Consider the following 27,462-nt stretch of genomic DNA (forward strand, 5'->3'; position numbering starts at 1 on the left):
CCATGAATCAATGAATAACTATATTTTGTGGGTTATCCTCAAAAAAACCAACCCTTCGAAGTTGAATGATTTTATATTGTGAAATTCAATCTTAAATCTTATTTTGCTACCTTGCAGCTGTTTGTTGTTGTGTAATGTACACTAAAACCATACCTACTCTCCTATTCAATATTGTTTTACGAATTTAAAGAATTCAAGCAAGAAAAATCAATACTTTTATGAAGTATTCCTACTTATTAGATAGGTGGAAACATATTTCTTACAAGAATTTTTAAGATGTGTAAAAAAATAGTTCAAGTACCTAAACTTCCTACAAAATTTGATTTAAAAAAAGATAATGTTCGGAAGTTTTTATTATAGAATAATCTATAAACATTACAGAACTCAAACTTATAGCTACCTGCTTAAAAACTTAAATAGGGTTAAATAAACTGCTTTGTTTTATAGTGGAATTGTTGTTTTCTCATTATTTAAAGGAGGTAAAGATTTTTGCATACACTTTTCTCTGAGCCTAAGCAGATGGAATGAGTATGGGATGTGATCCACACGGATAAATTTCCATCATTGATGCCCTTTAACATGATTATTTTTCTACCAAATTTTAATTTAAAGAACTTCGAAAAGTGTGCAATCAAAAATATTCGAGTTAATAACATTAGTTAACAAAATTAATTTTCATTCGGCGAAATAAGTTTAAAGTCAATATGTTTCTATATTTCTTTTAAAGTTATCTGTGTCGTAAATTTAGTTTTTACAATTTGTAAACTCTTCACGTTTTTAACTTTGGTACAAAATTCTTGAAAAGTTTGAAAAAATGTCAGGCACGATGTAAAATATTTGGAGTAACAAATATTTATTTTTCATTTTTTTGTAGTACTCTTAAAAAACTATCAAATTAATTGAATGAAGGCCCTCTGCATATCTTATTATCTTTAGATTCTAGGTTTCATTCATTGACAAAAAATGTTCAATTATTTAACAATAAAACATATAAAGGAAATTTATAAAATTTAAAACTTTATTTTCAAGATAACAAAATTTCTTTCTATTTTTAGTGTAAGCTAAAGCTTGGTGCTTTTGCTGAAAGCCATGTCTCCCTTCTTTTGTCCATATAACTCTATACAAACTGAAAGAGGAGATAATATTATCTACAAATAGAATCATATAGGAACCTACTACGCATTCCATAGAAGGTAAGATAGGTACACATATAGATATGACAAATGCTTATAATTTAAGTTTTTCTTAAACGAAAAATGCCTACATGCAGTTTGGCACGCACACGCAGGTATTCATGTTCTTTTAGGATGCGACTGCCAAGAGTTTATTTATGCATTCATCCCCCCAAATAACGATTTTTCTTATTTTTCTTCACGAGTCTTTACCTATGACGTCATTTGTACTAGCAGCAGGGACGAGCCCCTTTTTACTCACTAACACTAATCAAAAATATTCTTTTTGCTTTTGTATGTGTTGAGGGGTATGGTCTGATTATGAACGTGCCTTGCCAAAATGGTTGCCACTTTGGTAGTTTTTGGCGATATTTTTGTTATAATTTTAATGAAGTAAAAAGACTTCTTTTCTTCTTCTGTTCCCAAAAATTAAGTGCAAACATAAGCTCTTTGTTTATCCTATGATGAAAACTCTGACTTAACGTATTTAACTGACGAACTGCATTTGACGACTGGAAAACTTAAAACTATGCTTTTAAATAATCTCTAACGTTTCACATGCACACACTTTTATGTCAAATCTTTTAAAATAAATGTATACCTATTCACTTATTCATATTATGTGAGATCTTGTATTTTGTCATTCTCTATTGAATTTAAATACAAAAGATGAAGTTACAAATAATGTATAAATTGTAATTTTGGTATTCGCCATGCCAAATCCGAAATCACATGAACGTATAATCTTTTACAAATCGCATTTAAATCATTTATGAAATCTATTTTGGAATATACATATGTATATAATAAGAGATTTTCTTAATCTATTCCGGAAATAATAATGCATATTTATATTTTATTTGGTCAGTATAATGTTATAAGAAAATGAAATTAGCCATAAGCTATTACATAAATTTAAATTTAACAACATTTATGTAAAAAGTAGTCCCGACATTCGTTTCATACAACTTTTCCTATTGATAATTAGAATTTAAGAATTCTTATGGATTAGTTTCAACTACTTATCGTTGCTGAAAAAAAACAAAGTAATATATGTACATACATATGTATGTCAAAATTGTGTTTTACTTCAAAATGTGTGTTTTTTTAAATGAAATCAAGTCAAAATTTCAGAAATTATTTTCTTTATGATTTCTTTTTCTCTAATATTTGATTTTATAATTAGTAATTATGTCTGCAAGAAAATTAATATTCTTTTTAGGGTAGAAAATAGTATACCTGAATATTTTGACTTATGTATATAACTTTGATTTTTCAGCGACGATATACGACTTTCCGTTTCTAATAAACAAAATATGATTTCGTTCTAGTTATGCCTATGATTAATGTACATACATACATACATATGTATGTATGTACAATTGTATGTTCGTTAACAGCTGAATATAATAGTGGATTTAAGGTCCGTTTGTTAATAGATTTCAAATTCGAATTTTCATAAAAGAAATTAATAAAAGCTCAGAGTGTTAAATTTCAACTATAAATGATAAAATTGTTCTGAACTTGTACCCTTTTTCAGACTTAAATTATTTTTGTAATTTTCAACTGAATTTGTTAATTTTTTTTTTAATTTTGAGCACAAAATTAATTTTTAAGTGGCAACCGTTCTTGCCAAATCGTTAATATAGAATATCTTTTTGTATGTATATGTTTTTATTTTCCACACGCATACATACATTACATCTAGAGGCAGAAGAATATTTGAACTTTTGATTTCTACATCGTCTTCATCATTTTTCTCATTTGACATCGTTAAATTTTTGAAGGTCGAATTCGAATCTCAATCTTATTAATAGCTACATACGTAAATTGCATTGTAGGTATGTACCTAATTCCAGTTAATTATACGTCCAAAAATATAACTGAGCGGTATCTGAATTCAAAGAATAAATAAATTAACAGTACGTTGATATTGTATCCTCACCTCATAAAAAGACTAAAAATAATACCTACCTTACCATCAGACAAACAGGAAGCATAATTTCAAATCAGCAGCGTACCGTCAACCGTTAACGTCCGTTCGACCGGTCACCATTACCGGCGCCGGTGTAAAAGAGGCAGAATATTGCAAGATTGCAACCCCTTTTTCCAATTGATGTTGATAACACACATCTCATTGATGCTACCAGAATAGTCCGAAGTCAGAGTGTGTTTTTCCACAAAAGTTGGCGCTGCCGACTGCGACTGGTCCCGCGCGAGCTCACATACACATGAAGCCGACTATCTCGTCGTCGCCGTCGTCGTCGTCTACGTCATCATCAGAACTCAGTTCTGATTCTGAGCAAATTTGTCTGACTGAATGAATGTGTCTTCCAAACCAAATGACATTCCGTATCAAGTATTTGCGAAGTGAAAACGTTACGACAAATTTGATATCAGCGCAGTTGTGTTTTCGCCGCCGTGCTGGACAGGAAAAGAACTAAAATATTAATAACTGAATAAAAATATAAAAATAAAAACAATTACACAACTTTTGTTTAAAATTAAAATCAAACCAAAGGATATACACATCTCCTGAACTTATATACACAAATTTTAAATTTGGATAAGCGAACATTCCAAAACATAATTATTATTTTATTGTGAATTTAAAACAAAAGTGATAAATCAAGTGTGTTTTTGTATTTTCTTACCGGAAACCACCGAAACAAATTCAAATAAAAGGTACGTTGAAAATTAAATACACCTGTTTTTGTTTATATTAATTAGGTAAAGTTCAATAAATTAGCTTCAAATATCGTATAGTACCTAGGTTCTTGCTCTTTATTAAAATATATCTATTTATGACCAAGTGATATTAAACATATACCTATTAAGTGCAAAAGTCCAACCAACAACAAAGGTTTTTTTTGTTAAGGGTCCTTGGAACATATGTACATATGTATACCTATGGACTTGGATGGGGGTTGTTATTGTTTGAAATCAGTGCAAAAATAGGTATGACCTTCAATGACAATTTCAATCGAAGAACAATTGTTAATAAAAAAAGTGTTTTCCATTTGTCATATTAATTCCAATTAAGGGGAACTACAACTTGTACTTTCGTTTTGCATTATTTAAAGTTTTAACAGCATTGGTTGATGGCTGTTGCAAGGAGTTTACCTTAATGACTAAATTAAATGGGAATTCACTCTCTGGTTGTTTTATAGGTACGCGCCACACGTAATTTGAATATTAAACACATTTTTTTCAAGGTACCAAGAAATCTACTCGCGTATAGTGTCTCGTACATCAGTTTTTCAATGAAATGAAAACTTGCTTCCTTAAGTCAGTCAGTCGTCGGCTCGGCAGCTATTTGATTGAGTACGAGTAGGTGTACGCGTACTCATATGAGAGTACCTAGTAAATGTTTTAATTTAATTAAATTTGCAAAAAAATCACGTTTACTTAAATCACAACAAAATCGAAATAAGTACAATATTGAATTGAATATGGAAGTTAATTTGGAAGCTTAGAACACGGAAATAGTTACCCATTCATAAAGGAGTAAAATAGTCACACTTATGAGTGAGTAACCATAAGCGAAATGAATACAATGTTATGCAAGTAGAAATCAATCTAATAAAGAAACAACTTTTATTTTTGTTTATTAGCGGAAGGAACTTTATATACTAATATTACATTATAATATGTGGATATATTATATAGGTCTATGAAGGTTCATTTAGATCTATCTTTTATTCTTGACATGTGGGTTCATTAAATTAAATTGCAAAACTTGGAAATTCACACAATATTTATGCCTTTAGATAAGATTAAGTATAAATATAGGTACCTTACCTATTCGTTATATTGTACGATAAGCATCTGCATAGTGTTGTAAATATTACTTTTTTGTTCAAATAATAATAAAACAAAAAACAAACAATAAAAACCAAATAAAAACATTGATTAGTTAAATGGAATGGTTAATCTGAATCAACTATTTATGACACATTTATATTTTGTGTTGCCCTTAGTTTTATTATGTTGTTTATATAAACCGTCATCTATTTTCGTAAGATCTTATATTCGATCGATCAATAAATTTTGTACAAGGACATTTACACAATATACACTATTTCCAAATTTGTTGCAAAATAATTTCGTCAGGTTTCGAGTGAGTAACTAACTCAGTTAGATTAAGTCTGTGAGTAAATAATGAAATCCTTTTCTTTTTTGGTTTAATTATATTAAGGAACATGAATCGAAACAGTTATATTTGGTCAGTTCTGAAAACCACTTCCTTTAAGAAGAAATATTAAGCAGGTTCATACGACATAAGAGACTACCTGTATTTAAGGCAAGTTTCTCGTAATTGATTGGCTAGCTGCCAAAAACTTGCCTCTTAATTCAGGCAACCTTGTTGGAAAATTGACTTGAAATTTAGTCAAGAAAAATCTCCCTTATCAAGTTAAGTCTAACTTGTGTCAAAATATTAGTTTTTCGTACTATTTCATTACATATAAGCCCGAACCTGATTACTCCCCAATTTGATTTCATAATTTGAATTTAAGTTTGGCTCAAACAAAATTCTTGCAAATTGGTAAGAAATAAGTACCATTTCACATACAAATCAAAATAATGGATTGGTAATTGGTATGAGGAGTTTTTTTTTTGGAGATCAGTAATTGTATTTTGGCATCTCTCAGGTTTAAAATCAATTTTAACTCAAAGAGCAACTAGTTGCCTTGGCCTTATGTTGTCTGACACTCCGTAGTATTCTCTATCTAGACCTCACTAATTTCAAGTTTCCTTCAAAACCTACAAAAGTATCTCAACAAGTATTTGGTCTGGGTTAAGGATATTGTTATGATTTTTAAATACTTTATACAATTTAGCAACTTTAAATTGCATTCTGTAAATTACACAACTTATGTGAAAGTCACGTTGACATTCAATACGCTATCTTTCGTTTACAAAAAACGTGGGTACCTGTCTATATTCAATTCATAAAGAATTAAGTACCTAATTTTTCTAACATACTGCATGTCTACGAATGTACCTGCAACAATTATAAATGATTCTCGCCTTATTTAAACATTCGAATAGTTTAAATCTCTATAGATAGAGAATAAAACGCAGTTCATCTCAGATTAGCCCTATTATCCGTAGATTGAATACGAAATTTCAAAAGCAATAAGTCGCAAAATAATTATTGTATTCTACTTTTATTATTAACTTACCTGTAATTTAGATGGGGGGAATCACATATGCAAATGTTTCGGTTTCGATAACGTGTTACTTGCTGTAGAAATATGTGAACTTAACAGGAAAAACACCCACAAATTGATTATAACGTATAAGTTACTACACTAATTTTTCTGTTATTGTTGTTGTTTTTACTTATTTTTAAAGGTATAAGCAATTTTGTATATAATATAAAAATAACAGAAAAGGGGGAGTTTAAAGTTCCCAAGTCATTGCACTTCGATATATAAATAAAATATATTTATTTTTATTATGTACATACTATAAGTACATATTTCTGCATACTTTTTGCCTATCTAAAGCTGTTTTTTGTTTTAATTTCAACCCAAAACCATTTGGAACAAATTAATTATAGTGAAATGAAACTCTATGCTGCTCCTATAAGTGTCATTGCATGTTGCTCGCCACTGGGTCTCTAGTGTCTATACTCCTATAATGTGCTCCCGTTAAATTGTTAAACATGCAATTATAATGTTGCAGGATCCGATTTCTAATTGGAGCTTCAACATACATAATACAAAACGATCTTGTTATATTTTCTATATTGAAAATCCATTCATAATGTTTCCGCAATTTTGTTTGTTATCTCATATAAAATATTTTTATACCTATATCAATATAGGAACCACAAAATATTTACAAGATTTATGAACTTTATACACGTGTGTGATTAAAATTTGAGGGTATATTCAAATATAAAGATGTACTTTGAACTTTTGTCTTCGATGTAGGTACACATATTTTTCTATTATTTTCAATTTTTATATATTTACTTTCTATTATTATTAAGATTGACTTTATAATCATTATTTTATTTGACACAAATATTTACGGTTCAAGTTTAATAAAACAAAAGTCTGATAAGAGAGTTTAAAAGAATATAATGTTTTAAAAAGTCTTGAACTTTTTCTTAGGTTTTGCGATTTTGTTATCATCAAATAATAACATTAACGTCACATAATATGTTTGTAGGAATTTACCAATCAAAGCAACAGGCGTGGATTGTTATCGCTTAACATAAGACTCCCCAAATGACTTAAAGTTGCGTCGTCATTTTGGCTATTGCTGTCTACACTATACCTTCCAAAAGGTTAAGGACAGTTTAAATGGGCGTTTTCATATTTTAAAATATTTTCATATCAAGAATATACCTAAAAACATAACGTAAGTATATTGCAGCAGCATAATGAATTCAATGTTCTTGAAGTTCAAAGGCGTCAAGAGTACCTTGATACTAACCCTTTCAATAAAGTTCTCGTTTGTGATTTTTTAGATTTGCTCGCTTTTAAATTTCTGTTTAGCCGGCATCATAAAGAGGCACTTGCCAAATTAGACTCAAAGAAATGCGGAAGTAATATAAACACAGTATTAAACATTTTGCAGTCAGGTGGTGCTTCTAGACAGTGGCATTGTGGTCACAAAAAACAATCTGCAAGTAGAAGCGATCGTGAAAATTATTTTGCCTACTTTAGCTTTTTTTCTACTCTTTTTAATGTGCGTAGAGCTATTCGCATAGTTGATTGCACCCTAATTTTTTTAAGAGAATAAACCAACTTGCAATTAAATTCTTGGTTCGAGTAAAATTGAACAATTGCCAGAAATCTCAGCAAATTTTGTACGTAAGCATCTGGAACAGAAATGTGTAATACTTTTTGAATTTATTTCGTCAAAAATATTTGTATTAACAAGAAAATAGTATCATCACGTTATTTTGCGACCATTTGGAAAGATTATATCTTGGAAGAAGTTTAATTTGCCCATTTTAGACCGTTTTACCCTATAACGTACTACAAAAATTTGCTCGGAATGTTCCGATGTGCTTTTTGTAGTATAGTTCTATACAACAACTACGTGCCGTAGTGCATTGTATCTTCGCCAAATCTAAATGAACCATGATGATCTTTCGCAATAAATGTACATATAAACTGCAATAACTATACGTACAATATGATGTACTATAGATATACGTTGTATCTGTAGACACAAACTTAAATTTATTTTATTTTGAATAATTAAAAATATGTACTAGCAAAGTGAATTCCGCAAAAGTACTACGGGCACGTGCTCTTTGACAATCGTGAATTGATTTTAATTGAAATCAAACATTCGAGCGTTGATTTTTTCCGATTTGCATTCACAAACGATAACATTATTGAACTTGAAATGTGACTAAATCTAGGTGTAATCGAAAAATAAACAATTCAAACGTCAATTAACGCAAAATAAAACTTCTGCATATTGTGCATATTGTATATTATGGCAAACAATAAAATTAGATCGAATGACGTGCCCACAATTTAGAACCAATAGAACGTAAGATCGACTTATCATCTTGTTTTTGTTTTCAATAATGGGGAAGGGAGCTTACGTACAAATATCTCAAATCTCATCAAACGACGCGACGACGACGATGACGCCGAACGCGACGAAGTTTGAAAACTTTGTACTCTTATGCATTAAAAACGGCATCACATATATATTTGTAAGAAACAATACAAAATGTTAGATTTAACTTGAAACGGTAGATGTCCTAGGCTTTACCTTCAATATTCACCTGCAACTGCAATTGTGGAATTTTGCGTTTCTTTAATTAAATTCGGTAAAGGAAAATATTTAGATACTACTCTAATCATAGTTCATGGGAATTTCCAATTGAATCGAACGAAAAACAAAAACTATTAATGCGGGTTAGAAAAACGTGCTCTGATGAAAATTCCCATTACAGCTAGAATGCGCAACCCGTTTTATCAACACAAATAAAATAACGTTAAATTTTAAAACGTAGTTTAGTATAAACCCGAAGCAAGGTAATTAACATTAAAAGTTAATCAGAAAATGTTGCAATTCTGTAATTGGTGGGATAAGATTAAGAATATTTAGTTATGATGTTTTTATCCATAATTTATAAAAATTGTGATGAAGACAAATGTGTGCATATTGAATAAAGCGCTTAGTGCTGACTTTTTTTGTAATATTTTCATATACGAGAAAGAAAAAGGAACAAATGCCCACCAGTATACCGGTTGGTTTCCAGTAATTACTAGTGTAATCTTATTTTAGTGGGGACTTAACCCTCATTTACGAAGCTTAGTACAAGCTTACAAGGATAAGGAATTATTGATTAAAATCAATATTAAATTAATAAAATAAAGTTGAGCATATTAAATTAGCTATACATGATGTAAATCAGTATGGGACCCAGCATTTTTAACTACTGTATATTTCTAAATTCCTTCCGTTTTAAAATTAACATTATCCTGTAAGAAATTAGATACGTAAGTGGTGATGAATTTCAATTCGAATAAAACTCAAGCCTCTCCAGGTCGCATTACTCACTGAACATGATTAATAAAATAGATTAATAAAACAAAATAAATTGATAACTCATTTATATGCATCAAGGTAATCGAATTCTAGTATCTGGCTTTGACTTAAATATTATGTACTCATAGGTATGAGTAAATCATACTGATTAGGAGTTTAACTACAACTTTACATAATGTACCTACAACATTTGAAATTGGATCAGAAACAGTATTGCAAAACTATATTGGATCTTATGGCATCCTCTTCATAAACCTATTATAAAACTAATTGGTCAAAAATTATTATACCTACTTATTATTGATTAAACATTGTGATACATAGAACTTAATTCCTTGTTATTATATTTTCACATTATAAGTTTGTGTAATGTAATTTATGATTATTATACTCGTACATTCGACTCTATCTACATCATAAAGTTTGTTTTCATTCAATAGCACACATTTTTTTGAAAGACTTTTATACTTGAATTTTAAATTGAGAGAAGAATTTTGGTCTTGATGTGAACTGATTGCATAATGGAACTTGAATTTAACACTTATTAAAATTAAACATAAGTAAATCTTGAATTTTATCAAAATAGCTTAAACGATATTAAAAATTTAAATTTATGTTTTAACATTTCTTAATTTTGATGTAGGAATGGTAATTTTTTTTTCCCACGACGCAATTTTCAATGAAATCTTAACTTCATTGTAGAAGCACTTTAGTTTTATTTTCAAGATAAAAATGCATTAAAAGGTGTGCATATATTAATATTCGAATACAGATAAGAAGATGTGGACTCTTTAAACTAGAACCAGTAGAAAACAAATTGATTTAGCTGCGAGATAATATTAATTATTATTTTAATTTATCTGGAGACCTTATTCTTAAGGATCTGGTTTTTAAGTATGTATGAGTATAAAATATTTAGAAATATATTATAATGATTGTTTTTTTCTGATTGCTGCTCTTTATAAATATATCGTTTTATAAAGGCCATAAGTTATTGAAATATATATAATGTTATAATACATATTTTCGAAATCTTACCTTTAGCATCAAGACCACATAAATTTTGTTTAATAGAATGCTGATAATTTGGTTCTTAAATCAAACCGTTTTTGCGTGATCAATTTATCAGGAATTATAAATTGTTTTATGACAAAATGTCTGGAGCAAGATAAAGTATTTTATTTAATAAATCATGTTTATTGTTTAAAAATATACTACTGTATCGCAAGTATTTGTTTTAATGATTCCAATGTTTGGTAAATGGTAAATAAAAAAAGGTTATACAATTTGAAAACTTAAATTAGGGTACAAATATTTTCGACTTTTATACTGATGTGTTACTATCAGTGCTTCGCTTATAGAAAATACTTTTATCCATTTTTAATGTCAATAAATAAACTATTTAACTTTTTTTGTAAACCATTCAAAAATCCTGAAACAATAAAATTTATTCATCTTAAGATCATACAACTTTGTCTTTTGTGTTCGATTTAACGATACTGCAAAAATTCAGCAAACTTATCATAATTAATTTAAAACAAACTCTTCTTTTCTTTTTGAAATACGAGAACCTTAACAAAACAATCTTTGTCTCTTTTTAAAACATATCAACTTTCTTAATTTTCTCAAGCTGAGCAAATAAAAATGTTTGTTATCATTCTTACTTTATTTAGAAAATGATAAACTTTATAACTATGATCGAATCCAAGCTCATTGACAATTGTCGATAACAAAATATGTATTCTGTTCTAAGAAAATTCTAAAATTCCATAATGTGAAGATAATTAATTACTTCCTTCTTCACATATGCTTTCAAAACATCGACAGCTGGGATAATATCAACCAAGTTCGTAGAGGTTCTTCTCAGAAAACATTCGGATTGGAATTTTACTGAAATGTTCGCAAATAAAATAGTTTCCATCAAAATATTATTCCATCGCATCTAGGAACGAAGAAAGTGGAATTTAACACAGCAATATTACTGTCTATGGGGTAAAAATGTATTTATTTGATAAAGATTTTTAAATTTTGTGTAGTTTTTTTGGTGAATTTCAAAACATGTTTTTTGAAATTTGAATCTGTCGCTTTTGAATAATAGTTGACGTTTTGTTTCCAGAAAAACCTTGAGCTGCACATAATTTCCTTTATGTTCTCTAGAATTGAACGTAATACAAAAATAATTTCAAATAAAAATGTTTACCAACTAAAATAAAAAAAAAATCCTTCAAAATCAAGCATAAGCCTTTAATACGCATTAAAGTATACGGTCAACACATTTATTTCAAACTCCAAGAAATAAAGAATTGTTGTTTCTTTATTTTTAATATAAAAATAAATAATTAAAACTTGAAAGCGCTAGTCTGGCTCTATATAGACAATATAAGCAAATAGTTGTATACCGTCTTCAAAGAGACACTTAGGATGGGTTGTTATTATTATATGTACCTATGGTAAAAATAAAAGATGAATAAAAGCCGATGCATTTAAACTTAATACCATGCAACTGAGTTGATAAGACAACAATAATATATTTGTCTTCCCATAAAATTAAGTATGATAATACATAATGGGTGTTGATCTTTCTGTTGGAAAAATTATAAATATTTTCTTTTTAAACTTGAATGATAACATTCATTTAATCAATTGTTTTTTGGGGTGGGTAAAGATATAAGTACTTGCTTGTATATAATCTCAATAAGAGCAAGGTCAACAAATTTCACATCTATGATTATTTACTTATACAAAATTGGTGCATAGGCTTGTAAAAGCATAATTTATTTAATTCAACTCAAAGACTGCATTCATTAGGTTCATCTTTAGATTGAGACTTCAAATTTTGCAATATTCAATCTTCATACATTTAAGAAAAATGACATCATTTATCCCCTAACCAGTGCGAATGCAATCAATTGATTGTAATTATTTGAGACACTAGTGGAGTCTTGGCATTCTGTTGAAGTCTTTCCATTCGTCGGATGCAATCACGTACACATAATAACCTTTCTTAAAATGACAGATTTAAAACTCCCGCCGAACCGTATTCTTAATGATTATTTCGACGTATTTTCAGCCCTTTAAAAGAATGTAGAAAAGCACTATAAGTTCGCATTAATATAAACTTATTTATTCACTTTGTTCCCATTAAAAGATAAACAAAAATAACATTCACTCTTTAAAGAGCAAAATAATCTACTTGAACAATTTGGACAATGTGTTTCTTCCTGCTTACTTATTCTTGAGCTGTTTAACTAAGTAATAAAGAGTACAAGTCGGTCGCACATTACTACTTGAAAACGTCTCGGAAGTCGCAAGATATAAAATATGTGTTTTTTTCCAATTTTCAGCTCGGATAAGAAATGTATATGAAAACAAATTTTCGATTGAAGTTAATATATTTCATACATTTTGTGGATGTTATTTCTTTATTTAATTTTTTCACAAGCGCATAACTTGCCCTTAAATAGGTGCTTGATGTTTACAATGTACAGTACATGCATCACAAGAAAAACACGATGTACATTAAAGTATATTCAACCATCAATTTGCCGTGAACCTAATTGTTTAATTTCCTGCTTGAGTTTAATACGCATACATTTTTTAGATTGTGCTCTACTCTTAACAGGGATGAATAATAATGATATTGTGAACAGTTGTTGTGAGTTGAAGTTTTCTGCTCTGACCATCTTTAATATACAAAGGTACTTAATAGGCCTGTTTTTTTTAAGTACAACAGTATGAGCTTTTGTAAAGCTACGAAGTGATAATAGCTATCAAAGATATGTAATTTTGATGAATGTTCAATTAACTATTCTTCTTTTGTATTTACCAAATTCTTTAATATTAAAAATGTCTCTAGGGTGTGTACGATTGTCATGCCAGAGGTCTTGGGTTCAATCCCTAGCACCTAAAGCTTTGTTTACGGGTAATGCTTTCGGCGAGGAATTGACAAATCCTCTTAAAGTTATCCTTTTCAGAGTTTCAAGTCACTAGGCACTAGTTTTCTACGGACTGTTGCGCTACCTATAATTTTATTTAAAGTATAGGTCTTTTAACATCCAGCCTTAAGAGAATGGGACCTTAATTAAAAGGACTTTACTTAAAGTCTATAGTCAAAAATAACATTTCACGTTTATTCTCATTTTCAATCTTACAGCTTCAAGAGTTTAAATAACCAAAAGACTATAATTTATTTACACATTGTTTAAAATTAAAGTTGAAACAAAATGTTTGTTTTGTATTTTGGTCCAATTTGTTCGGATTCAAACTTATTGAAACAATTACTACTTTCTCTAAGACTTTTGAAAACATTTTAACATTTTATCTCGCTCTCAGCGCCAATCTTATCTTTAAAAAATGTATTAAAATATCTTTTCCCTGATGTCTCAAGCGAAGTGAGTCTTCTCTGTAGTCTTAACACTGTCTAATTGATAGTGAAATTGTGTTTTTTTTAACTTTAGATTGAATCCGTCCAGAATAAACCCCATATGAATACTTAGATATATGTGAACTTGTTGAAATGAACAAAGGAAGTTTTTTTTTGAAACACGATTCCCTTTTTATTATTTTGTAAAGGTACGTTCATACCTCGCGAAGTCCTTGAGTTTTCTATTCAGACAAAGTCCATCAACCTATATTATCGTCGTATCTCGTGTAATATACATTCGTCATCACCCGGCTATTCCTCCATTCAATGTCCACATAATGTGGGATCAATGAAGAAAAAAGTAGTACAAAAATATGGTCCTGTTTGTATTGTATTTGTTCTGTTGTCTTAATAATAAATATTCTTTATAAAAAACGGAAACTTGCTTTGCTGTGCTCTGAACATTATAAAACAATACTTATTCATAGCTTCTCAGTAAGATAACAACGCACCGCACCGCACTGCGCTCCTTGACAAGCAGTCTTTGTCAATGCAAAAGTTATCGTTGGAGTTGGTAAATTAATACTAGTCTTTTATTCTTATTTTATAAAATGCTACACGATTATGGGAATGTAAACGAAGTTTAACTTAGAAGATGTTAGTTTAAAAGATAAACCAGCATTTTTGTTCTTCTAGTAATTCATCAATGCAATACCACCATAATGCTTCACATTATATTCGTGTTCAGTAAAATGCGTAAGTTGATGATAAAAGAAAATGAAAATTTAATGGGAGCGGAAATGGTTTTATTTACATTGAATCCGATTAGAGCATTTAACAAAAATCATGGAATTTATAATAATACCCCTATTTGGTTACTAAAACCTGCTGAGATTGTATGTATTTATATTTTATAGAGTTCCAGATCTAAAAAATATTCATATTGTAATGATATTGCGAAGTTTTAAGTTTTATGCTTTTAATTTGTTTTTATATTTTTATAATTTTACACCTTATGACTCGGATCCAAAAATATGTAAGGAAAAAATAAATTTTCAAATTCTACGGGCGATTTTTAAATTTTGTTTAAAATCATGTTTTAAGATTTCGTGTACTATATTCAAAAGTGAAATCGTTCTTCCCTATAAGATAATTTTGCAAATTTTCTTCTTAATTTTTTTATTACGATATTTCGTTATCACCAGACATATATTTAAAAATGTCCAAATAATGTTCTTATGGTTTGGCTTGGCACACAAAAAACACTTTTCACCATATTTATAAAACTGCCAACTCGAATCATTTGTATACATATCTACATTTTATTTAAACAAACTTACCTATACTACCTTAAGAATCTATAAACATTATCGTAAAAAATTATCATCAGTTTTTCGTGGATTTTCGGATTTAAGATTTTTCAATTTTCCCTCCTTAGCCTTCCTTCAGACAAAAAATATCTGCAGTCATACACTCGTGATTCGTAAAACTCATTCTTTTTTATTTTCAGATTTATTTATAGAAAATTTTGTTTTTTAAGGCAACAAATATGGGCTAGGTGGAGCACATCTATTTTTTAAACGCATTTTATATAGGTAATTATATGTCTATGACTATACGAATTGCTGTATATACATGTACATACGTACCCCTTGTATAGTATGGCGCGATTTTAAGTTATTTTTGCGATACGTTTTTGGAAAATTGCCAAACAAGTTTAACCTTTCTTCAACTTTTTGATGCGAGAAGCGAGAAGGCGTGTCCAAGATTGTTTATTTAAATATTTTATAATATCTGTTTGGCATGAAAAGCTACAACAAACATGAGTTTATCGTAGTTCTTTGTTTCTTTTTTTTTTAATCACGATTATTGTTGACATACAAATTTTGGATCTCCTACGATGAAATTATTATTTTTTATCACAAAAGAATCCTATATTTTGTTATAAGGTAGTCAATATTTAAATAGATCCATTTAATAGGTCTTTTATATTAATAGTAAACAGAGGTTTTTGGAATTTCTTCAGTAAAAAAAGAAAAACAAAAAAGAGATAATGTGTCATCTGTCTGTTACTTATTTGACTTTGAATCTGAGGAAAGGATTTAAGATGTTTTGAATCGCATTGCTTTTGTTCCTATTCACTGACGCAAAGGTGTGTTTTTTTTTAACAGAGAAAAAAATAAAGAATCTGATTTAAGTAAAAGTTTAAAAATATATTTGCGATCTATTCTATTTTATTTTCTCAATGAGTATCTTGTCACACACGTCACATGTTTCAAACCCATAAACAATTTCTATACTTATACTCCCACGAATATGAACATAATATGTTTTAACCTTGAATTTGAAAGAAAGTTTTGCGAAAAGTAAAAATGTAGTGTTAGTATTTAAGAAAAAATAATTGTACATATGTATATGTTTTCGTTCTGAAAACTAAAGAAGAAAATAAACCATAACAGATTATTAAATAATAAATCAATACCAAAATTCATGGTCCTTCATCTTAATATAAATCTTCAATTCGTTACCATAGAGAGTTGGTTTGTTACAAATGTTTTGCATTGGTACATTTTTAGCTTACGCAATTTGAAAGCAAAGTTTGATTTTTATTTTTTTGATAGCTATATTGTCAACATAATAATATCTTTTAAATGTAACATAAAAATATATTAACAAATTTTAACTTTCTTAATAAAAGTAAAAACAAAACTTTGAAGTTTTCCACTTCTTATAAATTTTCAAAATGAGAAGTTAGTTTTTCTCCCTTAGATAAATTGTAACTCTATAAAAGCCTTAATTAAGAGTTTTCTTTAATAACGCAACAATGCAAAATGTAAACTTTTAAGACAATGTAATTATTATTATCAAAGATGTAAGAGTTTATATTGACTGAATAATAGATTTTCGTCCCGTATTGATTATATTGCTTCTAAGATATATTCACTATTAGGATTTTTAAAACGACATTCAAATGATTTTGACTGTGTATCAGCGATGAATTATTGTTGTGTTGGTTTGTCACAATGCTATGAAAATACCATCAAAAGGATTGCAACAATTTAAAAACGCTTAATGAGTTATGATTTAAAAATTAAATTTGATTGGTACAATATCTTATATTTGAAGATGTTGATTTGGAGCCACTTTCGGAGGCAAATTTAACGCGTCATATTTATAAACAAAATTGTATCTAGATAATAGAATAAGTTCTATTTACTTGGTTTCTTAACATGTATAGTTTTTCACGTTGTAAACACGTACATTTTAACATCTCTCATTATGGGATAAAAAACTGATTTAGTGCAACGGTACACGCTCTTTAAAATTATTCTGTTTTTAAAAGTTTTTTTTTTATGTGTAAGATTACTTTTTCTTTGTAATCAACTGATAAAATGAGGAGATAAATTAAATAAATAAAACTTAACAACATTTATGACTTTAATCAATAATAGTGACAAAATTCAAATTTGTGTAGCCTTTAAATTATTAACACATAGTAGGTAGTTAGGTTAATTGTAGAATAGATAAATGTTTGTAGATATCTATTTTATTGATTAGTATGTACTTCACTAAGTTCATGCGACCTGGTCAAAATGTTTTATCTATAGGTTGCATGTACACACCTACAAAAGTCGACCCCTTACACTCTGGTACCTCCGTTAGACATCACATTACATTTCACAATTGCGATTACCTATGACGTCAACAAAGAACAGAAAATCAAGAGAAAGAGAACTATTAAACTATTCTTCTAAATACCTATCTAAGTAAGAGCATACGCAAATGCTCAAGACAAACATTCTATTGTCTATTTTTCATTTTAACAAACAATCAACAGAATCAGAGTGCGGGGGGAGTTGTCATTTTCTTGCTTCTGTTTTCTCTCTGACTAAACAAAAATAAGTCCAACATACAAAATTTTCTATTCCTAGCTAAAGAGTTTTTCTCTTCGTTCATAGTATTACTCTTTTAATCAGTATAGATACTTTGTGGAATGTAAAAATGTGGAATGAATACGAATTTGCTATTGGTTTCGATTGGGGGCTGGTACTCGCTACTGTGGTCACGTCACAACTTTCTCGCGTCAGCATTTCTAGTTTTAGTTTAACAATAAAGTCGTTACACAACAGTGCGAGCCCGAGTAACGACATAACTTGCGACTCACTACGTCTAAGTGTGTCGATAAAAATTTAAAAAAAAGAAAAAAGAATTTCGGGGTCGCCCACAACCTTCCATCGTGTTCCTTCATAAATTTGAAATTAGTGGTGTGATATCGATAAATGTTTGTTATTCGGGAGCTTTTATCAAATTAAAATTTTAAAGCCCCAATAAAGCCACCAGCTTCGATTCGAACCAATTAATATACCTGCTCAAACATCAAAGATTATATCAATTCAGCTGCCAGTTGGTTTGCTTTTGCTTTTTTGGTGTTTTGTGTACCGTAAATCTTATACGGCTGTGTATTTTAGTCACAATCTCTTTCAGCAACAAAACAACTCTCCGTGCCGTCTTCGTCACCCTTTGCGTCTCCGTACTACGTACTCCGTGGCTTAAGCTCTATCATTACTGAATCGAATTCGAATATATTAATGACCACTTCCTTGTGCTGGGCATCAAAAATAGTTTCTCGCCAGTTGGAGAAGCAGCACGTCAATCGGCAGTGCGTGTACTTGTACTAAATATAAACCCTCCATGCCAACTACTCGTACCAACTGCGAACGGAATTTTCCTCGTTCATACACTTTGTCTTGTGCTTGTGGGTTTGGATTGTGGTGATAAAATATTGTTGCTTACGTTTTCGTGTTTCGTCTCGAATGATGGTATCAAACGCTTAATATATCTCGCGGCAGTAAGAAGTGAATCGTGTTAAATTAAATTTAAATTAAAATCATATCAAATCAAATCATTCTTGTGTCTTGTTTCGAGCTAAACTGTTTTTTGTTGCGTAGCTTGTGACATTAAGGAGCAGATTCAAAGTCAAACGATTCTGAGCATGCTCTAAATTTTGGAAGGACATATACCTACCTACTCCTTGGCGCTTTTCCTTTTGCATATGACAATAACTTTCGAAGGGCAAACGGTTTATTGCCACCCGCACATTATAAGCTTTAATATTCACAATAAAACTCTCTTCAAGTCTGGTTGTCTTTTCAATACTTACTTTTGCTCGATTTTTTAAAAGTTAAACAAAAACAAATAAGAAAAACTGCTGCTGCTGGGAGATTGCATTGTCTAGCAATAGAAAATATTTAAATTTCATGTTTTGTGTTGTGTTTTCTTTTATTGTGTAAATATAAATAATATTCTCTTGAAAGTACCTACGTACCTACCTAAATATACATATCAATACCTACCTACCATACCAACCTACCTACGTATATCTTTAAAACTTAACTTAAAACAAAAATGTCTGAAACAAAAATGATTGAGAGCACAGAGGAAAGCTCACGGCTTTTGGAAACCACCAATCCGGAGAGCTATGGAGTCCGACAACCGGTTAAATTATCCGTTCAGGTAAACTGTTATTTAATTTTAAAAATTCAGCTTGAGTTTTAAAAATAACTTGTTGAATTCGATTAGGTCAATCTGGTTTATTTTTATAAGAATATATAAGAATTTATTGTGCGCATCAGCGCATTATAAATAAGGTATTTTTGGTAACTACCCACCTACCTACATAGTTATGAGTTTACATACCAAAATTCATCTCACATAAAAGTCCTTGTTGCCTCTGACGCATATTGGGACTTTTTGCGTCACATCAATGCTGGATGTACCACAAAATCGCCTTAAAGGTCAACCTTTGTTTAAAACAAGTATAATCTACATATTCTATACCTATGTAATGCATTCCATGTTGTAGAGCTTTTTAAAACCAGATGAGGTCAATTGAATTGTTTTGCTAGCCAAAATTAGTTACATAAATTAAGTAAGTATGTATAGCTAGGCTACGTACTTGATTACACATTAATTATCTATAAAAGCATTTGAGTGTCAGACCAAGGTGTAGATAACCATAAAATGTCTCCACTCAAATTAACTTTACATAGAGGAACACCAAGAGCAGAGTTAGGTCATAAGACCTCTCCTAAGCCTATTTGTATACATGTTAAGTATGATGATGTTGACTAGTATTACTCGCGTATTGTATAATTTTTGTTTTCGATGCATTAATGATTAACCAACTTATATTTGGCAAAGTTTCAAAGTTACTCACGCATTGAAAATGACTTACCTATTCAGACAATAATTTTAAAAGCTTTTTCAGAAGCAGTTTTGTGTGCGAATAAAAATATTCACCACTTATTTTAATTTGGAGATGTTTCAAAATATAAGTCAGGATTTGCAAAAACAAAAAACCCGTTAAATTTTTAGAAGCGTCTTTATCTATAAAATTATAGTGGTATTTATAATAATCGTGAGCTGCGCTGCCACATAAGTTGTTTCGTAATCCTGTTGTGGTGCGATGGCTTGGATCGATTTAATTTTATGGAAACCGGAATGAATGCAAATATATTCTGTCCCAACTCGCAAGCACAATCCACTCGTACTCGTTAAACTTCATGTACCTTGTATATTGTATAGTTGCAGCACAGCTAGGATAGATTCAAGTTTAATGACCTACAAAAAGGCACACGCCCATTACCCAAGTGGGTATCTATAGCTAGGTATTCTTACACCACAAACTTTAGGAATGTAAATAATATACCTATTTAATTTTTATCTGCCTTACAGTCCTACACCCAGTGTAGGTACTTATAGATACAATTACCTGATCGAAAATACATTTCATTTTTAAATCGAATTGCAACATTATTTACACTCCTTGTTTTTTGAATAGGTCAATGTTTATGTTGACGTTTAGGCTTATGCTCTAATTCACCTGATGATATGAATTGACTTCAAAATAGGAAAATCAATCGATTTGTTCAAAGGTTAAGCTCATTAAGTTACAAATTACACTTACTTTTAAAACAGAAATATTTGCATTTTTTAAAATTAAAAGTAAGGTATCAGAATGTTATTTTCAGTTTTAAAAGAATAAAATAATTCTTAGTGAAGAATTAAAAATCCCGGCTTTATAAACACGCGCAGTTACAAAAATTGTTCTTTTTAAGTGAGCTTTTTAGAAACGTGATTATTTATTCCACAAACTTTATTAAACAAAATCACGTATTAGCATAAACTTAACTATACTTTTCTTCTATGTTAACAAAAATAATTTTTAAGCGTGGCATTTTTTTGTGGTTTGACCTCAAATACGAACGCTGCCATAGTCAATAGATATAGAAACTTAGTTTCCGAAAGTTGTCAAAACGCATGTGAACGGAATGCGAGTTTTAAGACAACAGTCTTGATTTAATGAAAATTTGGACTCGCAAATTCTTTTATTTTTTAAATAGAAAAAATAACGGTGTAGCTAAAAGTAAAAAATAAAAATATAACACTATCTTTAGGAAGATATACAAAATTCAATTTTTTTTAATTTGTAATTAATAAAAACATCACCACGTCTCAATAGATTTAAAGCGATTAAGGTGCAGCTTGCTATATCTAAGCAGATCGCATATAAGCTCGATAATCGGTCTGAATACTGTCTAATAGGAAAGCACGCCACGCGGTTTGCCGTATTTTCAAATGACTTTTGCAGAAACTGTATGGATGAGGAAGAAACAGGTCTTCACCTCCTATGCACATGCCTTGCTCTAGATCAAAAACACAAGCATTGCCTAGGAGAATTCTTCTATAACGATCTAAAGGATCTCTATCATATTAACATAATTAGCATCTCACGTTTCGTAAGAGACTCAAACTGATTTCATTGAGCTTAGAAGATGCTTAAACTGATCTAACTGTTTCCTACTCCCTCACGGACAGCCACTTTAACCTAACCTAACCTTAACAAAAAAAAAAAACTTAGTTGTAAACAGACCTATTTAAATGATTAGGAGTGTCTGTATGATGTTTTTCTACACATTAACTTGTTTACATTTGGCAGATGGAAAGTAGGTTTCATGAAAAAAATCGATATTTATTATCTGAATTCGACTATGCACTTCTACAATAAGTACATATTTATGTATAAGGTTTATAGAAAGCGATTTTTTGTATGTAACCTTGACAATTTTAATGGGAGTAAATAGGCAAATAATACACATATGTATGTATTTGTTAAACAAATAAAAAACAAAAGCGAAATATAGGCATATAATATAATATGACGATGATGAAAAAAATAACAAAACACGGACCCATTTTAGAATAGGAACTACCTACTACTAGTTTGCATGCTTAAACTAACCATTTTATTAATTGCACACTTTGTTAAATCAATTTGAAAGATCCATAAGATTGGAATTATTTAACAAAGCTTATCTACGTTGCGTTAGTTCAAAAGACACTATAATAGGCAGACTTCTATGTGAGATTACCGGCTAATTTTAGGTTCAGATTTAAAATAGCTTCCTTCAATTAAATTATTAAAGACTTGCCGGAACAGAAAAATTCCTACCTACCTCGTCAAATACAGCACTTTCCACCTATACAAAATTATTATTGTTCGTGGTTTGATTCTTGTTCCATTTAATTTTAAACTTGTTTTTGAAGAATACATTATGCACTTAAGAATTATTCTAAACAAAATCGATCATTTTATTAGAGTTGCCAAAAATCTAAAAAAATTCCGTGACACAAACAAATTTCAAGCTTATAATAGTAATATTAAATTTAAAATACGTGTGCGTTTTAAAATGAAAAATTTGTAAAGAACAAAACTTCAAAAACTGTAACGAAATGAAATGTACATTTGTTGTTTGCATTTTTAATATTAACATATTTCGAAATAATAACGTTTTTGAAAAAATTAAGGAATTTCGGAATATTTAGTTGTAATTTAAAAACTGTCCTTACACCAATTGTCAAAATAATATGCATATTTTTAGTAGAAATATAGAACCAGCTTTACACAGAAACAAACATCACGACGATGCATTACGATGGTAAACCAGCTTTATCAACAACTTTTCTGTAAGGATTTGAAAAATTTGAAAGTTGATCTTGATTAAAATTTTTAATATTTTTCAACCATAAAGCTAAGGGGGTATCTAGTGAAATATCATTCCATAATAAAATGGTCCTAAGAAAAAGTTAATTTTAAAATTGTGTTGTTGATTTAAGATGAACTATTTACTCATTAAAGGAGTAGAAATAAAGAAAAACAACAATTCTAAATATTCTTACAGAATTGAAAAAGTTCAAAGTTAACTAAACTTTTATTTTTTTTCTTTGTTTACAGGAACAGGAAAACCTACTAACTATGGTCAGTGGAGAAAATAAATCGCAAACGTTTCGCCAATATGTGGCGGCCTTGGCTGCTACTGGAGGAGCATTGGCGGCTGGTGCTCTTTTGGGTTGGACATCTCCGGCTCAAAAAGAATTAATCAGCCCCAACTATACGATCCCCTTAACTCCCGAGCAGTTTTCATGGGTTGGTTCTGGTGTGACTCTAGGAGCGGCTTTTATATGCATTCCAATTGGATTTTTGATTACGATTATTGGACGAAAACTAACTATGTTGCTATTGGTACTTCCTTTCACACTTGGATGGGCTTTGCTTATTTGGGCACAAAACTTCGAGATGATGTTCATTGCTAGATTCATATTGGGTATATCTGGAGGCGCGTTTTGTGTAACGGCGCCTATGTACACGGGAGAGATAGCCCAAAAGGATATACGTGGGACATTAGGAAGTTTCTTCCAACTTATGATAACCATTGGTATTCTATTTGTGTACGCCCTTGGGGCAGGATTTAATGTTTTCTGGCTGAGCATCATCTGTGCTATGATCCCGTTGATTTTCGGAGCCATTTTTGTATTCATGCCAGAGTCTCCAACTTATTTGGTAAGTTTTTCGCTTTTTCTTCTTTTGGTGTTTTTCTTGTTTACTTATAAATTTATTTTATTTTAGGTAAGTAAAGGAAAGAACGAAAGTGCTGTTAAATCTATTCAATGGCTTCGTGGTAATCAATACAACTACACCGCTGAACTCGAGGAACTTAAGGAAATCGATGCCCAAATCAAGCAAAATCCAGTATCAATAATGTCGGCTTTAACTCGCAGGGTGACAATAAAAGCTTTGATTATAAGCTTGGGTCTTATGTTCTTCCAACAATTGAGTGGAATTAATGCTGTAATTTTCTACACAACTGACATTTTCAGGGTAAGTTCAACAACAACTTGGAAAAATACAACTTTTACTAACTCAATACTTTCTATCTTATAAATATCAACAGGATGCTCAGACTGGAATTGATGAAAATTTGTCTACAATTGTTGTTGGTATCATGCAAGTTATTGCCACATTTATTTCTGTTATGGTTGTTGACAAACTTGGCCGCCGAATTCTTTTACTGGCTTCATCTGCTGTTATGGCTATCTCTACCGTCCTTATGGGAGTGTATTTCTACATGCAAAGCAATGATAAGAGTTCTGTGGATAACCTTGGATGGTTGCCAGTAGTGTCCTTGTGTGTCTTCATTGTTATGTTTTCGATTGGATTTGGCCCAGTCCCATGGCTGATGATGGGTGAACTCTTCGCTTCGGACATCAAAGGTGTTGCTGGATCAATTGCTGGAACAACAAACTGGGTCTTGGCATTCATTGTAACCAAAGCTTTCTTGAGTCTCAAGGACGCGATAGGTTCCGGAGAGACATTCTGGTTGTTCTCAGGTATTACATTTGTTGGCTTCATATTTGTTTACTTCTTCGTACCGGAGACGAAAGGTAAATCTTTGAATGAAATCCAAAAGTTATTGGAGGGACAAACTATGGAAAACACAACACACACTGAAAAGTCACCACAATAAGCTGCAACTATAAGATAGAGAAAGATAATTCCGCTTCCACAATGAGCCATTAAAATTTTATGTTTATATAGTTCTTTTTTTTTTTGTAAAAAGATTGAAGCAAACTATACAATAGCTAGTTTTTAAGCGCCCAATGGCTTCATGTCATTTGTTATTGTTTTTATGGATTTTATTCGAAAAGACAAATTGTTTGTTGATGTTTCACTAAAATAATGTTGATGCATACACTCATACATTCAGCTCCAAATTTTACTAAATGTTTGAGCTAATAACTTTTAAGACTGAACGTCAGAATTATTGTTACCGAAATTCCCCAAGTTTTAATTAAGATACAAAACGAAAAAGAAAAGGTGGACACTTATACAAAATATTATATTGAAAAGAAAAGCATTTAGAAATCAATATGTAAGTTAACTTAACATATTCAATATGCATTTACTATAATTATTTTTACCTTACACGAAGTAACAAAAGCATTTTCTGGACGTGTTTTAGAAAAAGAAGATGTGCATATTTTTGTAGATAAATGAAAAACGTATTTTTTGGAAGTGTGGACCTGGCAAACAAACCAAATATTATAGCCTAGCCTATTATGTATACAAAACTCATTCTGATGCGTTGTTTTTGTATTGTGAAAAAATTGTAACATGAGTATTTTTAAGTGACTTAAGTCTCTGTTCTTGTAACTAGTTTAAATTTACATGTTTAAGTTTTGATTAATTGATTAATGTTGATAATTCACATTTAATTACTATTTAAATCTAAAGTTAATTTTCTTGTATAAAATCGTTTTAATATTTTAAGATTTTTAAGCTATAAATAGATATTTTAATTAGTCAAAAGTAATAATATTATAATATATATATATACACACACATTGTAATGTTGTTATGTATCTCTCTTAAATAAAAATATTTATCATTTTATGTAAACTTGAATTTTTTTTTTAATTCGTATAGTGCGCAGAATACATATTGTGTTTCATAAATGTACGCCTTGATCAAGCCGAATCAGGCCATGCATCGACCGAAATAAACGTTTTTAAACTAACCCGGAAATCTGGTTGTGTTTTTATTACATTTGAATTCATGGCACATTAAATTTTGGTATTTTTTCAGCAACTTACGTTATTACAGCGTTAAAACCAATCGTTGTCTCAATATTTAAAAATCAATTAAAACCTTTAAAAATCTGTTACTCTCAAAATTGAGCGTACACTTAAAAGAAATAACTGTTTTATTGTTTTAAATAATTAAAGTGCAATAACTTGCCATCATTCAGACCCAAATAAGTTTATTCAAATATAATACAAAAAAACGTAAAAAGAATTTTCGAAAAAAGCAGCATCTTAAATTTTAAAAGAAACGAAGTACTTATTTTCGTATGAGTGTACGCTTAATTTTTGGAATAATTTTATATTATACTTTTATGTTATTTCGATTGGTTCAAGGCTCACGGTGAATTTCAATGTTATTGCCGCTAATAGAACGTTTTAAAATGTTTAGTGTTATTACATGTTTAAACTATTTAATGAAAATTTTCTAAAATATCAAAGATTATTATTTGATATGCGATTGTATACAATTCCATGAATATAGACTCTCCCAAGTAGAAAAGTTAGTTTAAAGAGTTTGTAATATGATAACAATTTGTGGCCCTATACATAATCAAAACATTATCTTAAGTAATAGAAATAGGTATATTTTTTCAAGGAGAATGAAATATCTAAGTTCGGTGTTTAATTTGCAGTGCCGAAAACAAAATTAACTATTAGTTAAATATATAATTTTAATTAAAGATGTAATATACTACCAAAGAAAAAGATCTAATTTCAATTTGAAAATTTGTAACTTCTTATTTGAAATTTGCGTTTTAGTTCTAATTTCAACTCAGTATTAGTAGATATTATTCTCAAGATAGAAATGATTGCTTGTGTGTACCCTTAAAACTAACAAAAATGCCAATCTCCTTTTTATATATTTTTAAAAGTGTTGTAGTAAAATCTTAATACCCAAATGAAAATATAGAGAAATATATTTCCCAATAGAACCGACCGGTACCCGTCTTGCCTGAAACACCCTAAAATTTTATATGAGGTGAACTCTCTCAAAATCGCTATCAGTGAAAACATAGAGAAATATAATTACCAAGAGAACCGACCGGTTTCCGTCTTACCTGAAACACCCTAAAATTTTATTTGAGGTGAACTCTCTCTATCAGTGAATACATGAGAGTGGTGGAAAAAAAGCAAAATGGGGGATTGGGCTAAAAAACAACATATGGAATTCTTGTGACCTGTCAAAAATGGCAATCCCACAATTTTAATTTTGCAAAACAAACCAATGTGTTTCGGATTTAAGAGTAAGTTTTTGATAATTGTTTCGATATTGTATTGAGCTTGTAAGTCGAAAGAGGGTAAACCCCATAAGTCGATCCTCTTAGTAGATATATTTCTCTATGAATGAAAATAAGAATAAATTATGACTTAGTAGCCCTGCCGTCAGCATTGGACTTTTTTGCTATTTTA

General features: G+C 29.9%; 1 protein-coding gene and 1 long non-coding RNA gene across 7 annotated transcripts; one reads left to right on the forward strand and one right to left on the reverse strand.

The window, feature by feature from the left end:
• Positions 1 to 1,788: 1,788 nt before the first annotated feature.
• LOC129942935 (uncharacterized) lies at positions 1,789 to 4,809 on the reverse strand. 4 transcript variants are annotated; one of them, XR_008781128.1, is made up of 4 exons: positions 4,666 to 4,809; positions 4,296 to 4,532; positions 3,147 to 4,137; positions 1,789 to 3,066 (listed from the first exon to the last, which is right to left on the reverse strand). It is a non-coding gene; the product is annotated as an uncharacterized LOC129942935 (long non-coding RNA). The 4 variants fall into 4 exon arrangements; XR_008781129.1 differs by lacking the exon at positions 4,666 to 4,809 and having other exon boundaries at positions 3,147 to 3,941; positions 4,003 to 4,137; positions 4,296 to 4,659; XR_008781130.1 differs by lacking the exon at positions 4,666 to 4,809 and having other exon boundaries at positions 3,152 to 4,137; positions 4,296 to 4,659.
• Positions 3,716 to 25,867, forward strand: LOC129942934 (facilitated trehalose transporter Tret1). Of its 3 annotated transcripts, none has more exons than XM_056052090.1 (4): positions 3,716 to 3,857; positions 23,366 to 23,971; positions 24,038 to 24,289; positions 24,363 to 25,867. In XM_056052090.1, exons 2-4 carry the CDS (start codon positions 23,387 to 23,389, stop codon positions 24,933 to 24,935), a joined length of 1,410 nt encoding a protein of 469 aa, XP_055908065.1. In that variant the 5' UTR covers positions 3,716 to 3,857; positions 23,366 to 23,386; the 3' UTR covers positions 24,936 to 25,867. The 3 variants fall into 3 exon arrangements, with proteins under 3 accessions (XP_055908065.1, XP_055908064.1, XP_055908066.1); XM_056052089.1 differs by lacking the exon at positions 3,716 to 3,857 and adding an exon at positions 18,207 to 19,584; XM_056052091.1 differs by lacking the exon at positions 3,716 to 3,857 and adding an exon at positions 22,524 to 23,097.
• Positions 25,868 to 27,462: the final 1,595 nt, after the last annotated feature.

Source organism: Eupeodes corollae, chromosome 1 (assembly GCF_945859685.1).
Source record: "Eupeodes corollae chromosome 1, idEupCoro1.1, whole genome shotgun sequence".
In the NCBI taxonomy this organism is placed as follows: domain Eukaryota; kingdom Metazoa; phylum Arthropoda; class Insecta; order Diptera; family Syrphidae; genus Eupeodes; species Eupeodes corollae.

Excerpts from the sequence above, each read along its gene's own strand:
- LOC129942934 (XM_056052089.1), top strand. The coding sequence starts at position 19,477 with ATGTCTGAAACAAAAATGATTGAGAGCACAGAGGAAAGCTCACGGCTT. Across the intron at positions 19,585-23,365 it reads CGGTTAAATTATCCGTTCAG|GAACAGGAAAACCTACTAAC; the intron begins GTAAACTGTTAT and ends CTTTGTTTACAG. Across the intron at positions 24,290-24,362 it reads ACACAACTGACATTTTCAGG|GATGCTCAGACTGGAATTGA; the intron begins GTAAGTTCAACA and ends AAATATCAACAG.